The sequence below is a fragment of the Microtus ochrogaster genome, chromosome 7, assembly GCF_000317375.1.
Source record: "Microtus ochrogaster isolate Prairie Vole_2 chromosome 7, MicOch1.0, whole genome shotgun sequence".
NCBI lineage: Eukaryota > Metazoa > Chordata > Mammalia > Rodentia > Cricetidae > Microtus > Microtus ochrogaster.
This window is the reverse complement of record NC_022014.1, coordinates 78,990,116-79,001,492: the sequence shown is the minus strand read 5'-3', so window position 1 is coordinate 79,001,492 and position 11,377 is coordinate 78,990,116. Positions and strand designations below refer to the sequence as shown.

The 11,377-nt window shown below is 54.1% G+C and overlaps 1 protein-coding gene across 3 annotated transcripts in view; it reads right to left on the bottom strand.

The window, feature by feature from the left end:
• The window catches only part of Itgb4 (integrin subunit beta 4), a 33,989-nt gene that overhangs the window by 10,870 nt on the left and 11,742 nt on the right, over positions 1-11,377 (bottom strand). For all 3 annotated transcript variants that reach the window (XM_026780803.1, XM_026780802.1, XM_013347634.2), the window contains exons 12-26: positions 10,795-10,871; positions 9,277-9,479; positions 7,258-7,361; positions 7,053-7,151; positions 6,796-6,925; positions 5,789-5,911; positions 5,597-5,703; positions 5,131-5,164; positions 4,770-4,961; positions 4,410-4,513; positions 4,099-4,157; positions 3,889-3,912; positions 2,752-2,900; positions 2,491-2,670; positions 1,729-1,877 (exon numbers count right to left, since the gene is read on the bottom strand). In XM_026780803.1, coding sequence (XP_026636604.1) covers positions 1,729-1,877; positions 2,491-2,670; positions 2,752-2,900; positions 3,889-3,912; positions 4,099-4,157; positions 4,410-4,513; positions 4,770-4,961; positions 5,131-5,164; positions 5,597-5,703; positions 5,789-5,911; positions 6,796-6,925; positions 7,053-7,151; positions 7,258-7,361; positions 9,277-9,479; positions 10,795-10,871 — 1,734 coding nt within the window. The remainder of the gene's footprint in view (positions 1-1,728; positions 1,878-2,490; positions 2,671-2,751; positions 2,901-3,888; positions 3,913-4,098; positions 4,158-4,409; positions 4,514-4,769; positions 4,962-5,130; positions 5,165-5,596; positions 5,704-5,788; positions 5,912-6,795; positions 6,926-7,052; positions 7,152-7,257; positions 7,362-9,276; positions 9,480-10,794; positions 10,872-11,377) is intronic.

The following is an 11,377-nucleotide window of genomic DNA, read 5'->3' as shown; positions in this document are numbered from 1 at the left end:
GTGGAGAGTGTATGAGTGTGTGTGTGTTTAGTTTATGAGTGTGTGTGTGTTGAGTGTATGAGTGTGTGTGTTGAGAGTGTATGAGTGTGTGTGTGTTGAGAGCGTATGAGTGTGTGTGTTGAGTGTATGAGTGTGTGTGTGTTGAGAGTGTGTTTGTGTTGAGAGCATATGTGTGTGTGTTGAGAGTGTATGAGTGTGTGTGTTGAGAGTGTGTTTGTGTTGAGAGCGTATATATGTGTGTTTAGAGTGTATGAGTGTGTGTGTGTTGAGAGCGTGTGTGTGTGTGTTGAGAGTGTATGAGTGTGTGTGTTGATAGCATGTGTGTGTGTTGAGAGCGTATGTGTGTGTGTTGAGAGCGTGTGTGTGTGTGTGTGTTGAGAATGTACACGTGTCTGCTGTGTGTATGGCAGTAATGGTAAGGGTCAGATTTGCCCTCCGGAAGAGCATCCAGTGCTCTTAACCACTGAGCCATGGCTTAGCCCTCAGATTTTCATGTGTGCACATGGGTGTGTTTACCCAACTACATGGGAGGAAAACGACCTTTTCACAAAAAAGCACTAGGTGGCACTTCAAATTACCAGTTCAATTCCATGTAGGGGGACTAGCCTGATAGCTATGGGAGACCCAACCCAGAACAGAAAAGGAAGTTTGCAAGGAGAAAAATAGGGAGAGATGGGCGTGGCGCCCCAAGCCTGTCATTACAGCACCTGGGAGGCTGAGGCAAGAGTCTGCTAGTCTGAGCCATCCAGGGCTAGTGGCAAGACCTTGTCTCACAAAAAACAATCACCCAAACTAAAACAACAAAACAGAGAATGGCAATGTGGCCCTATTGTTTGGGCCTGATGTGCACAGTTACCCTGTGTGGGCTGAATGGGCCTATAGGTCTCACGTAGCTCAGATTGACCTGGAATTCAGTGCCTAGCCGAGGATGACTTTCTGTTCCTACTTCCTGAGAGCTGAGATGGTCGGCACGTGCCACCATGCCCTGTGTATGTGGTGCTGGAGGGTGAACTCGGGGCTTCATGCATGCTAGGTAAGTGCTCTGCCAATTGAGCAACATCCTCAACCCTATTTTTAATTTGAAAATTATTTTTTTCCTATTGAGGATTGATTTAGAGCCTTGCACATACTAATCAGGTGCTGTACTACTGAGCTGTGTCTCCTGGTGGGCCGGAAACTCGCTGTGCTCAACAGGTTGGCCTCCTGCCTTTGCTTTCTGATGGCTATTTGTGCCATTGTGTCCAGCCTTAAAAAAAATTACATTAGTGCTGGGTAGGTGTCATATGTCTTTAGTTCTTGCACTCAGGAGGCAGAGGCAGGAGGACCTGTGAGTTCGAGGCCAGCCTGGTCCAGGGCAGCCAGAACTGTTACACAGAGAAACCCTGCCTCAAAATAAATAAATTAATTAAATTAAATTTAAAAAAAAACCAAAGTCAGATTGGATGGTTTGGTGACTTGGCTGTCTTGGATCACTGAAGAGTAAACAAGGATGGTTTTGGTAGGTACCTGGCCCATCCACGAGGAACTGATCCTCTTGCCCTGAGTTCTTGGCAGTAACGGTACCCTACTCAGAGTGTTCTTGGCACTTTGGGTGGGCCATTCCTGGTGGCAGGCCCACTTTTGTCTAGAGATACTTCCAGCATCCAAGGCTTGGGGTAGCAACCATGGAAATCACTGGATATCCCCCGAGTCCCTGAGATGTCCTCTTACCCTCTGACTGAGCCTTACCCGGTGGCCATGGGCTGTGTTATCCTGTGTGCTGTAGGAGACCTGGGACTTGCCATTATCCAGGATGTGCCGGATGACAGGGATGCGGACCACCTGCTCTCCACGGTTCACGGAGTACTCGGGTTGTTCAAAGGATACAACCCCGCTGGCTGCAAAGAACCCAGATGCCGGTTAGGAGCTCTTGGTCTCAGTTCCGTCTTAACACTTTCCCTCCCGCCTACCCAGAGGACTAGCATGGAAATTTCTTCAGCAGTTAAGGGGTTAAAATAAAGTCCAGCAGGCAGCCTGGAATGTTAGATAGGGACAGGACACAAGACAGTCCTAAGAGTCAGGGCTGAGCATCCTGGTGCAGTGGGGAGGGGTCAGGGAACCTCTGGGAACCAGGAGGACTGTCATCAGCATGTCAGGCACCTGTAGTGCCAAGGCTTTTATCCAGGTATCCCCCTCAATGGGGAAAGGAGAGTTGGACATGGGCGGGAGGCTGTGATGAATCTGATGGACATTCTCATTTGGACTGAGGATGTAGCTCAGTGGTAGAGCATTTGCCTGGCATGTGGGCTTCCATCCCCAACACCATAAAGACGAGGAAAGAGGGAGCAGCGAGCGCCACTTAGCTCATGTACCAGGTGCTGTGCAGGAAGCACCTCTATGGCCTCCTTGCAGAGGCCTCAGCCCATCTTACAGAGGGAGACAGTCCTCAGAGAGTAAGTGATTGGCTCAGGCCCTGCAGAACCCAGCCCTGCCTTCCTGGCCCGGACTAACCTTGCTCCTTGATGATGGTGATGTTCACCAGGCGGCGACCGAGGGTGGCGGTGCCCACGGGAACATCGATAGCCTCCACCAGCAGCTGCTTCTCGTCATCATCTTCGGGCCGGATGAAGAGGGGCACCCGCACATCCACCAGCTCAACACCCTCCTGGAACTCCACCATGCCCCGGGCGTCTAGGGTGCGAGTAAGATATGGGTCTCAGGGCCGCATGGGTGGGAGGGGAGGTGGGGCAGGAAGAGAGTCTGTTTCCCTACCCTGCTCTGCAGTGAGCGTGTAGTATCCAGGGGCCACCTTGAGTTCGTGGAAGGATCCCTGCTCCACGTGCTTCTCTGTCAGCTTCAGGAGCGTCTGCTTGGCTGAGCGGGGTGCCAATAGCACTGTGTCCACAATGGTGTGGTCTTGCCTGGGTGGGAGAGCGTTCAAGTGGCGGAGGGAGGGGGGGACAACAAAATGTGAGCCAGCAGAAGGCAGCGTGGTCTTTAGTGCTGGGCCCTGCCAGAAGCCCGGCTGGCTCCACCTCCTCACCTGAGGAAGGCGCTTCCTCACCCACCCCACCAAGCAGGGCTGGTAAGACAAGGGTTGGGTGTGGGACAGCCAAGAGGCTCCCTCCGGCCAGGCAGCCTGGGTTCAAATTCTGCCTCTGAGCCCTGACAGCTAGGTAACCTCAGGCCAGGGATATAACCTCTGTGAGCCTCAGTTTTCTCATTCAAAAATGGGCTTAACAAGGGTGATCTCTTGCATGGCCAAGGACTGGCTGGGATGGCCAGGCATAGCTGTCTACTGCGAGTACTTGGAGGTGCTGGCCCGAGCCTGGCCACATGTGGTCCGTCCCAGTTCTGACTTGGTGTAGGACCGCTTCTCACACAGCCTCCCCAATAGGGCAGAAGCCACAGGACCTGCTAGTCTTCCTGTTCAGTAGCATGCCTGATACTGAGGCTCAGCAAGAGGATCTCTGGCCCAGGAGAGGGGAGCAGGGCCATGAGTCAGTGGGGCAGGGGCAGATCTGGGCTGTGTTTTAGTTGAGGGGCTGGTTCATGGTAAACGGGTCTCTTAAGTGTCTTAAGTTTTTTTTTTTTGGAGCCTGTCCTGGAACTAGCTCTTGTAGACCAGGCTGGTCTCGAACTCACAGAGATCCGCCTGCCTCTGCCTCCCGAGTGCTGGGATTAAAGGCGTGCGCCACCATCGCCCGGCCTCTTAAGTGTCTTAAGTAGTTGTTGGAAGAATGGTCCAGGAGAGGAAGGAATGAAGGGTCTAGTCAATGCCAGATTTAGGGCCTTCCCTTCCTATGACGTGATCAGAGGTGTGGAGCAGGAGTGGATGGGGAGGAGGCTGGAGCTCAGGACAGAGGGGAAGGAGGTGGGGCTGTCCCAACTTGTGTATCTTCAACTCACTTTTTCCCGGCATTGGGCTGCTGTCTGTGGGGACAATAAAGGGGCCATGAGCCATATAGCTTTTGGAATGGGGCATGACCCCCTTGGGAGCTTGAATGAACAGCTCCCATCAAAACCTGGAAATCCAGGCTGCCTGAAGGTAGAGCTCAGTACAGCCAGGCACCCCCTCCCCCCACACACACACCTGACCTGGGGCTCCCCTGGACTCACCGGAACTTTGTCTGCTGGAGTTTGTGCGCACCGTTGACCTGTCTATATACCTCATTCAGCTGTCAGACAAGGGAAGACAGTTGAGAATAGTCCAGAGGACCCCTCAAGATTGGCTGTCATATGCCTGAGGGATGGACCCTGAAACCCAGGCTCTGCTACCACCCAGAATGACCCCATGCAAGACACATGTCCAAAGGGCCCGTCTCCCTCTTGCCTAGAAAAGTCTAGGTTCTGAACTCGCAGTCCTTGGCTCTCCCACGGGATGCCATTGCACCCACGTATGGGCCCAAGCAGCCGTTTCTGGTCCTCACATTTTCCTCCACCTCCTGGCGTAGCTGGTCACATTCTCGAGTGCCGGGCTTCAAGAGGTTCTCAGTGCAGAGGCGGGCAAGGCGTAGAGACAGCCCATAGGGTACTGAGTGGGAGGTACGAGCATCATTAGCCCCCTGTACACAAGGCGGTGCAGAGTATGACCTCCGCAAACGGAGCTAAGACTGTTTTCAGTGTGCCAGTGTGCATACAGGCCTGAGATTTTTTGTTTTGGTCCTTTCGGGATGGAACAGAAAGGGACTGAGTCCTGGACCCGCACCCAACACCCAAAGAAAACAGGAAGGGTATGATCTTGGGTCAGGGTACTGCCGAGAGGCGCTGCCCCCAGCCCTGGCCCTCACCAAGCTCTGTGGGGCTGGTGCTGGCGGCATGGGTCGCAAAGCCAGGTCGCTGCACGTTATTGGTGATCTTCCAGCGGACCGTGTCTCGTCCCTTAAGGTTTCCACTGCGTAGCATGGGTGTGTCCAGGTGGTCGGAGGCCATCAGGTTCTCCCGTAGCATATAGTGATCTTCCTTGAAGCCCACCATGTGGCCTGCGGGAAAGATCCTCAGCACAAGCCCCTCCCTAGACCTCCATAGCCACGCCCATCAGGGGGGAACCCAGGGCCTCCCCTTTCTCTGGTCCTGGCTCCACCCACACTTCTCCTCCAGCCTGAATGGGCTGTCAGATACCCACTGCTCACAGGTGTGCCTGGCCCATACCTCGGTTGCAGCAAGGGAGAAACCCCAGGCAGGCCTAGGAGATAAGAGTTCGAGGTGGGGTTAGGGTTAGGATGGTTGTTCCAAGCTAGACAGGCCTCCCCAGGCACCTCTACTTCTAGCCCTTTCGCTAGAAGTACGCACTCGCGCGCGCGCAGGAGTTTGAGGATGATACCAGGTATCCTGCTCTACCGTTTTTTCCCCCACATCATTCCTTTGACCCAGAACCCAGAGCTAGGCTTGTGACCCAGGGTCTCTCACTGACCCCGGAGCGAGGCTTGTGAACCAGGTCTCTCGCTGACCCCGGAGCGAGGCTTGTGACCCAGGTCTCTCGCTGACCCCCGAGCGAGGCTTGTGACCCAGGGTCTCTCCCTGAACCTGGAGCAAGGCTTGTGACCCAGGGTCTCTCACTGACCCCGGAGCGAGGCTTGTGAACCAGGTCTCTCGCTGACCCCGGAGGGAGGCTTACTTTGCAGCAGGCACAGTATTTCCAGCAGAGCAGCAGCAGGAGCGCCAGGAGCAGCAGGAGGAAGATGAGCAGCGGAATGAGCCACCAGAAGGAGCCGGGAGGGCAGTCTGCAGAGCGAGAGGAGAAGGGAGGCAGTGCCCATGCCTGCCCGGGCTTCCCGGTGCCACCGGCTGCGCCCACCTGCCAGCTCACCTTTCTTCCTGTGTACCAGCACGGTGCTGTTGGGCCCAGGGCTGCCGTCGCCCTCCACGGTGTAGCTGTAGGTGCAGTCGTCATCTTCATCCCGGAACGAGCAGTACTCCACCACCTCTTCCGCTGGACCCACAGATCGTTAGCAGGTCACCCTGATCCCAGCCCTCCACCCGGGCCACCCCAGGGTCCGGTGAAGTATTGCCTCCTCTGTAGCCTACCATGGGCTCTGAGGAAGAGCGAAGTCCCGGGATGAAGGGGACTGCCCTGCCCAGGGCTGGCACCAGTAACAGCCTAGCCTAAAGTTCATCTCCTCCGCTTCCCTGGACTGCATGAGTGTGGTGTCCAGGCAGTAGAGCCGATTCAGGAGGCAAATAGCATCCCATAGGTCGACTGCGTGCCCACTTGGGCCCTTCTACTCCGCTGTGGGCGTGCGCAGTAACTCATCTGACACCCCATTCCGGGGTCTCCGGACTCACGCTTCCCTGCTCAGCTGTGAGCCCCCCCTCCCCCACGGCGGCATTCTGTGCCTCTTGCTCCATCTCTGAACCTCTGTCTAGGTCCTGGAGTATCTCACAACTCGGCTCACAACCCAGTCTAGACTGCATGACCTCGGCTCAGAGCTCAAGCCTCTCCCTCAGAGAAGTAACCACTCTTTCCTGCTGGGTTCTCCCTGCCCAGACTCCTAACACTAGGTCTCTCGGACCCCTTACCCCTCCTCCTTCCCTCCCTCCCTCCCTCTTTCTTTCTTTCATTTGGAGGCAGGGTCTCACTTTGTTGTCCTGGCTGTCCTAGAAATCACTTTATGAACAGAGATCCACTTGCCTCTGCCTCCCGAATGTTGTGATTAAAGGCATGCGCCACCATCACCGCCCAGCTTTTTTTTTTTCTGTGTAGCCCCCAGCTGTCCTAGAACTCACTCTGTACACCCGGCTGGCCTCGAACTCACAGAGATCCACCTGCCTCTGCTGGGATTAAGGGCATGTGCGACCACCTCCCTGGCCCCCTACCTTTCTTCAGCTCATCCGTCATCTTGACTTTGAAGCTGCAGTCCTCACAGGTGCGCCCTTTCTTCTCCCCAGTGCCCCAGGCCTGGCACTGCACACAAGAGCGCAGGTCCTCACAGAGGCCCAGGCGGATCTGGGTGGAGAGGAGGAACAGACAGGGGCCATGCTGGGCGTGCCCGACTTCTCTTGCCCAGCGTCCGCCCTCCATCAGCTTCTCCTTCCCACGCTCTGCTGTGCCTGGGGTCCCCGCGGTGACTCACCGCGGAGTAGTTGATCTCACAGGTGGTGTCTGTGTAGAGCGACTGCTGGTTGCAGTGGCAGCGGCCACACTCACAGAAGCCTCGTCCGTTGCAGATGCCCTGGGGCCGGAGGGGGCAGCGGTGAGCCAGCGGAGCTCCATCCTCTGATCATCCCTCAGGGGGCCCCCTCTACTGCCCACACTACCTGCCCCACGCCCAGGCCTACCCCATTGCTATCGATGCAGGTGGCATTGCTTAGGGGACAGTCACAGCTGCGGCCTGTCCAACCGGGCTCACACACACACTGTCCCATGGAGCAGCGTCCGCGGTCTGTGAAGAGGTGAAAGAAGGGAGGGTAGAACCACTAGGGTGGGCCTCTGGGAGCCTGGAGGTTAAAGTTGCCCCTCAATTTTCTGGAATCTTCTCCCCTCTATCCTGCCTTCTAGTGAAGGCAGAGTGACCATCCCCCAAAACAAATCCATCCCAGTGATTTGCATGTTCAAGAATCTCTAACTGAGCCAGGCAGTGGTGGCGCATGCCTTTAATCCCAGCACTCGGGAGGCAGAGGCAGGCGGATCTCTGTGAGTTCGAGACCAGCCTGGTCTACAAGAGCTAGTTCCAGGACAGGCTCCAAAACCACAGAGAAACCCTGTCTCGAAAAAACCAAAAAAAAAAAAAAAAGAATCTCTAACTGGACGTAGGCCAGAGAAAGGGTACAGACATGTATAAATTAGAACTCGAACTGTTGGGGCTGGGGAGATGGCTCAGAGGGTAAAGGTGCTTGCTGCGCACACGTGATGGTCTGCGATCAAGCACTAGGACCCACATGGTGGGCAGAGAAAGAACTTACACACAGGCCCTGTAGCACGCATGCTCCCACCCCTCACATGATAAATAAATATCCCACTAAAACCACAAAACCTGTTACAAGGCATCTAGGAGAATCCAGCAGTGAACGGTCAGGGTTCACAAATGAGTGTAGCAAGGTAGATACACAAGCAGAAAGTGATGTGATCCCCAGTGACTCCTTGCTGCTCCCCTAACCCAAGCCCCTTACAAGCTGGCCCTGCCGCATCCCCCAGCATCCTCCTCCCCTCCTCCCTCACGCTTCCACCTCTAGTAAATGTCGCCCCTCTCCAGATACACCCCGCTTATGCTTTAATTTCTCCCCCACAGAACTCTGAGAAGGAGAGCCGGGGAGAAGAGACACTAGATCAAAACCAGATAGATGGAGGAAGAGCGGCTGTGAGATGTCCCAGTGGGCAAGGGTGATTGCAGACAGTCAGCCTGGGCCAACATGGTGGAAGGAGAGAACTGACTAACTACCAACTGACCTCTGACCTCATCTGTATTCTGCCCCCCCACACACACTAAGGATAATAAAAAATTAAAAGACAAACAAGGATAGGAGGAGATATAGAAAAACAAGAGCATAACCTCCAGTGACCAGTACACAGTGGGAGTTTAACAAATATTTAATGATTGCATTTTCTTTCTTTCTTTCTTTCTTTCTTTCTTTCTTTCTTTCTTTCTTTCTTCCTTCCTTCCTTCCTTCCTTTCTTCCTTCCTTCCTTTCTTTCTTTCTCCCTTCCTTCCTTCCTTTCTTTTCTTTTTGTTTTTTTGAGACAGGGTTTCTCTGTATAGCTTTGGAGCCTGTTCTGGAACTCACTCTGTATACCAGGCTGGCCTCGAACTCACAGAGATCCACCTGCCTCTGCCTCCCGAGTGCTGGGATTAAAGGCGTGCGCCACCACCGCCTGGCTACTAGCTGGATTTTCATTTATTCTCTCTGTCTAACTACCAACTTCCACGGGCCTGCTTGCCTGAGCTGCGCCTCTTCTAGGTCCAGGCCTATACTCTCATTGTTCACCAGACTATTACGGCTATGCACTCATGGCTTTGGCACCACACAGGGGTAGGTCCTGTGGAGATCGGGAGGAGACACAATTTTGTGGCTGCCACTAGAAGTTTTGCATCTTTGGAGAGAAGTGAGACTATTCTCCCATGTTCCTGTCAACCTTTGGGGGTTGAACCAAATGGTCTCCATCTTGAGCTGGAGTAGAGATCTGAGTTCCAGAGGCAGCCTTTGAGAGTAGGAGCCTGTATGGCTGTCAGGGACCTTGGCCATGGCACTTCAAACGAGGGGGGAAGGTCCAGATTACGGCTGAACCTGAACTGGGGATAGGGTTCTGCCTCTACCGAGTACCCTCCCGCCCTCAGAGCCGGTCAAGGCTGCCCGGCTCACCATTGCACAGGAATCCAGAGGTGCGGGGACACTGGAAGTTGTCATACTCGCAGAAGTCACCCTCGTAGCGACCTTCGCCGTAGCACACGCAACGTCCGCACTGGCACTCGCCGCGGCCTGAGCATGGCTTGTCCTCACCCTCACGCAGGCAGGGCTGCGTGTCGCTCAGAGAGCCCGTGGAGCAGTTGCAGGCCTTGCCACTCCTGGAGGAGACACTGGTCACTTCTGCACAGCCTGGGAGGAAGCCTGGGGTTTTTATGCTCCTGTTTCGCAAACCACAAAACTGGGGGTTCCGAAAACGTGGAGGCATGTTCGAGTTATGCCGACAGCAGTGGCTCGGCTGAAACCCGAACCCCAGGGTCCTGCTCTCTGCTCACTAACTGTCCCCCTTCAAGGTTCTTCTGTCTTGAGTCACGACAGGCTTCCCAGGGCCTCAGGGCAGTTTTGCTTGTCTTTGCTTTTGTTGTGAGATGGGGTCTTTCCAGGAGTCCCTGGCTGGCTTGGAGCTCACAATGAAGACTAGCTTTGTTTTGTCCAGGTCCTCCCTCTGCCTCCCCAGGGCTGGGATCATAGGCAGGCAGCACTGCACCCGGCAAAGGTGGATTTTGCTGTCTTTACGGTCTCATTACATTGCCCAGGCTCCAAACTTCTGGACTTGAGGAATCCTCCTGCCTCAGCTCCCCAAGTAACGAAGTGGTCTGTGCATGGCACTACAGCCTTGCTGACACTCACCTACCCATGGGTGGTTTCTGTTCTTTCCTTTCGGAGGCAAGGCCTGGCTACATAGGCCTGGCTGGCTTGGAACTTGCTATATAGACCAGGCTGGCCTCAAAGTCTCAGAGATCCACCCGACTCTGCCTCCCAAGCTCTGGGATAAAAGACGAGAGCCGCCATATCTGCCACTAAGTTCATTTCATTAGGTCATCCGTTTGCATGTGGTGGAAAAGATACGACCCATGAAGAGCAAGTCTCACCTGCTCTCAACACCCAGCCCAGAGCCTGACAGCCACTTTGTCTCTGTCTTAGCAGAGAGACATCCAGAAATAGCCCGTATATCCATGTATGGATGTGCCTCAGTTTATGACGGGGTTATGCCTAACAAATCCATTGCGAATTGAATACAGTTACAGAACCTAACCCGGTTACAGCAAAGCCGAGTCCAGTCTAATGTCAGTCACTTTTGCACCCTTGTAACTGAAAAGAGGAGGAGACCAGAGACAGGCCTGGCGGCATAGACGTATAGTCTTACAACTTGGGAGTCCAAGACAGGATTGTGAGTTTGAGGCCAGTCTGCCCTATACAGTAGGACTTTATCTCAACAATGACAATAAACCAGTACAAAAAAAAAGTCCCCAACAAACAAACAAAGTAAAACAAGCCCAGAACAGGGCTACATCAGACTCAGTAAGAAGGGCGCATCCCAAATAGTTTGAACTGGATCCACCCAACAGCTGAGTGTACAGACAAGAACTGCCCTGTGGCTGAACGTCTCAGGGCAGGCGCCCCTCCCCCACTCACCAGCCCTCATTGCACACACAGTGTCCACACACGAAGTCTCCTCTGTGGCTGCAGCGAGATGACCGGACTTCCTTTTGCTGGAACAAGACCACGGTGTGTGCGTATGTTGTGGACTATTCCTTTAGCTGTGTAAAGGTGTGCTGCGTGTGTTTATGCTCCATTTGTTTAATTACGTAAAGATCTGTTGGTTTTGTTTCACCTTGCCTGTCTAATAAAAACGTGAACATCCAAAACTAGGCAGGAGAGGGGTAGGCGGGGCTGGCAGACAAGGAGAATAAGTAGGAGGAGAATGCTAGGCTCCAGGGAGAACGGGAGGGACATGCTCAGAACCAGCCAGGCCCCTGCCAGACAGCTAGATGGAGTAGGACGGACAGAAGGAAAAAAGTAAAAAGCCCAGAGACAAAACGTAGATTAAGAGAAGCAGGTTAAGTAATAAGAGCTAGTGGAACAAGCATAAGATAAGACTGAGCATTCATAATGAAATATAAGTCTCCAGCCGGGCGGTGGTGGCGCACGCCTTTAATCCCAGCACTCGGGAGGCAGAGGCAGGCGGATCTCTGTGAGTTCGAGACCAGCCTGGTCT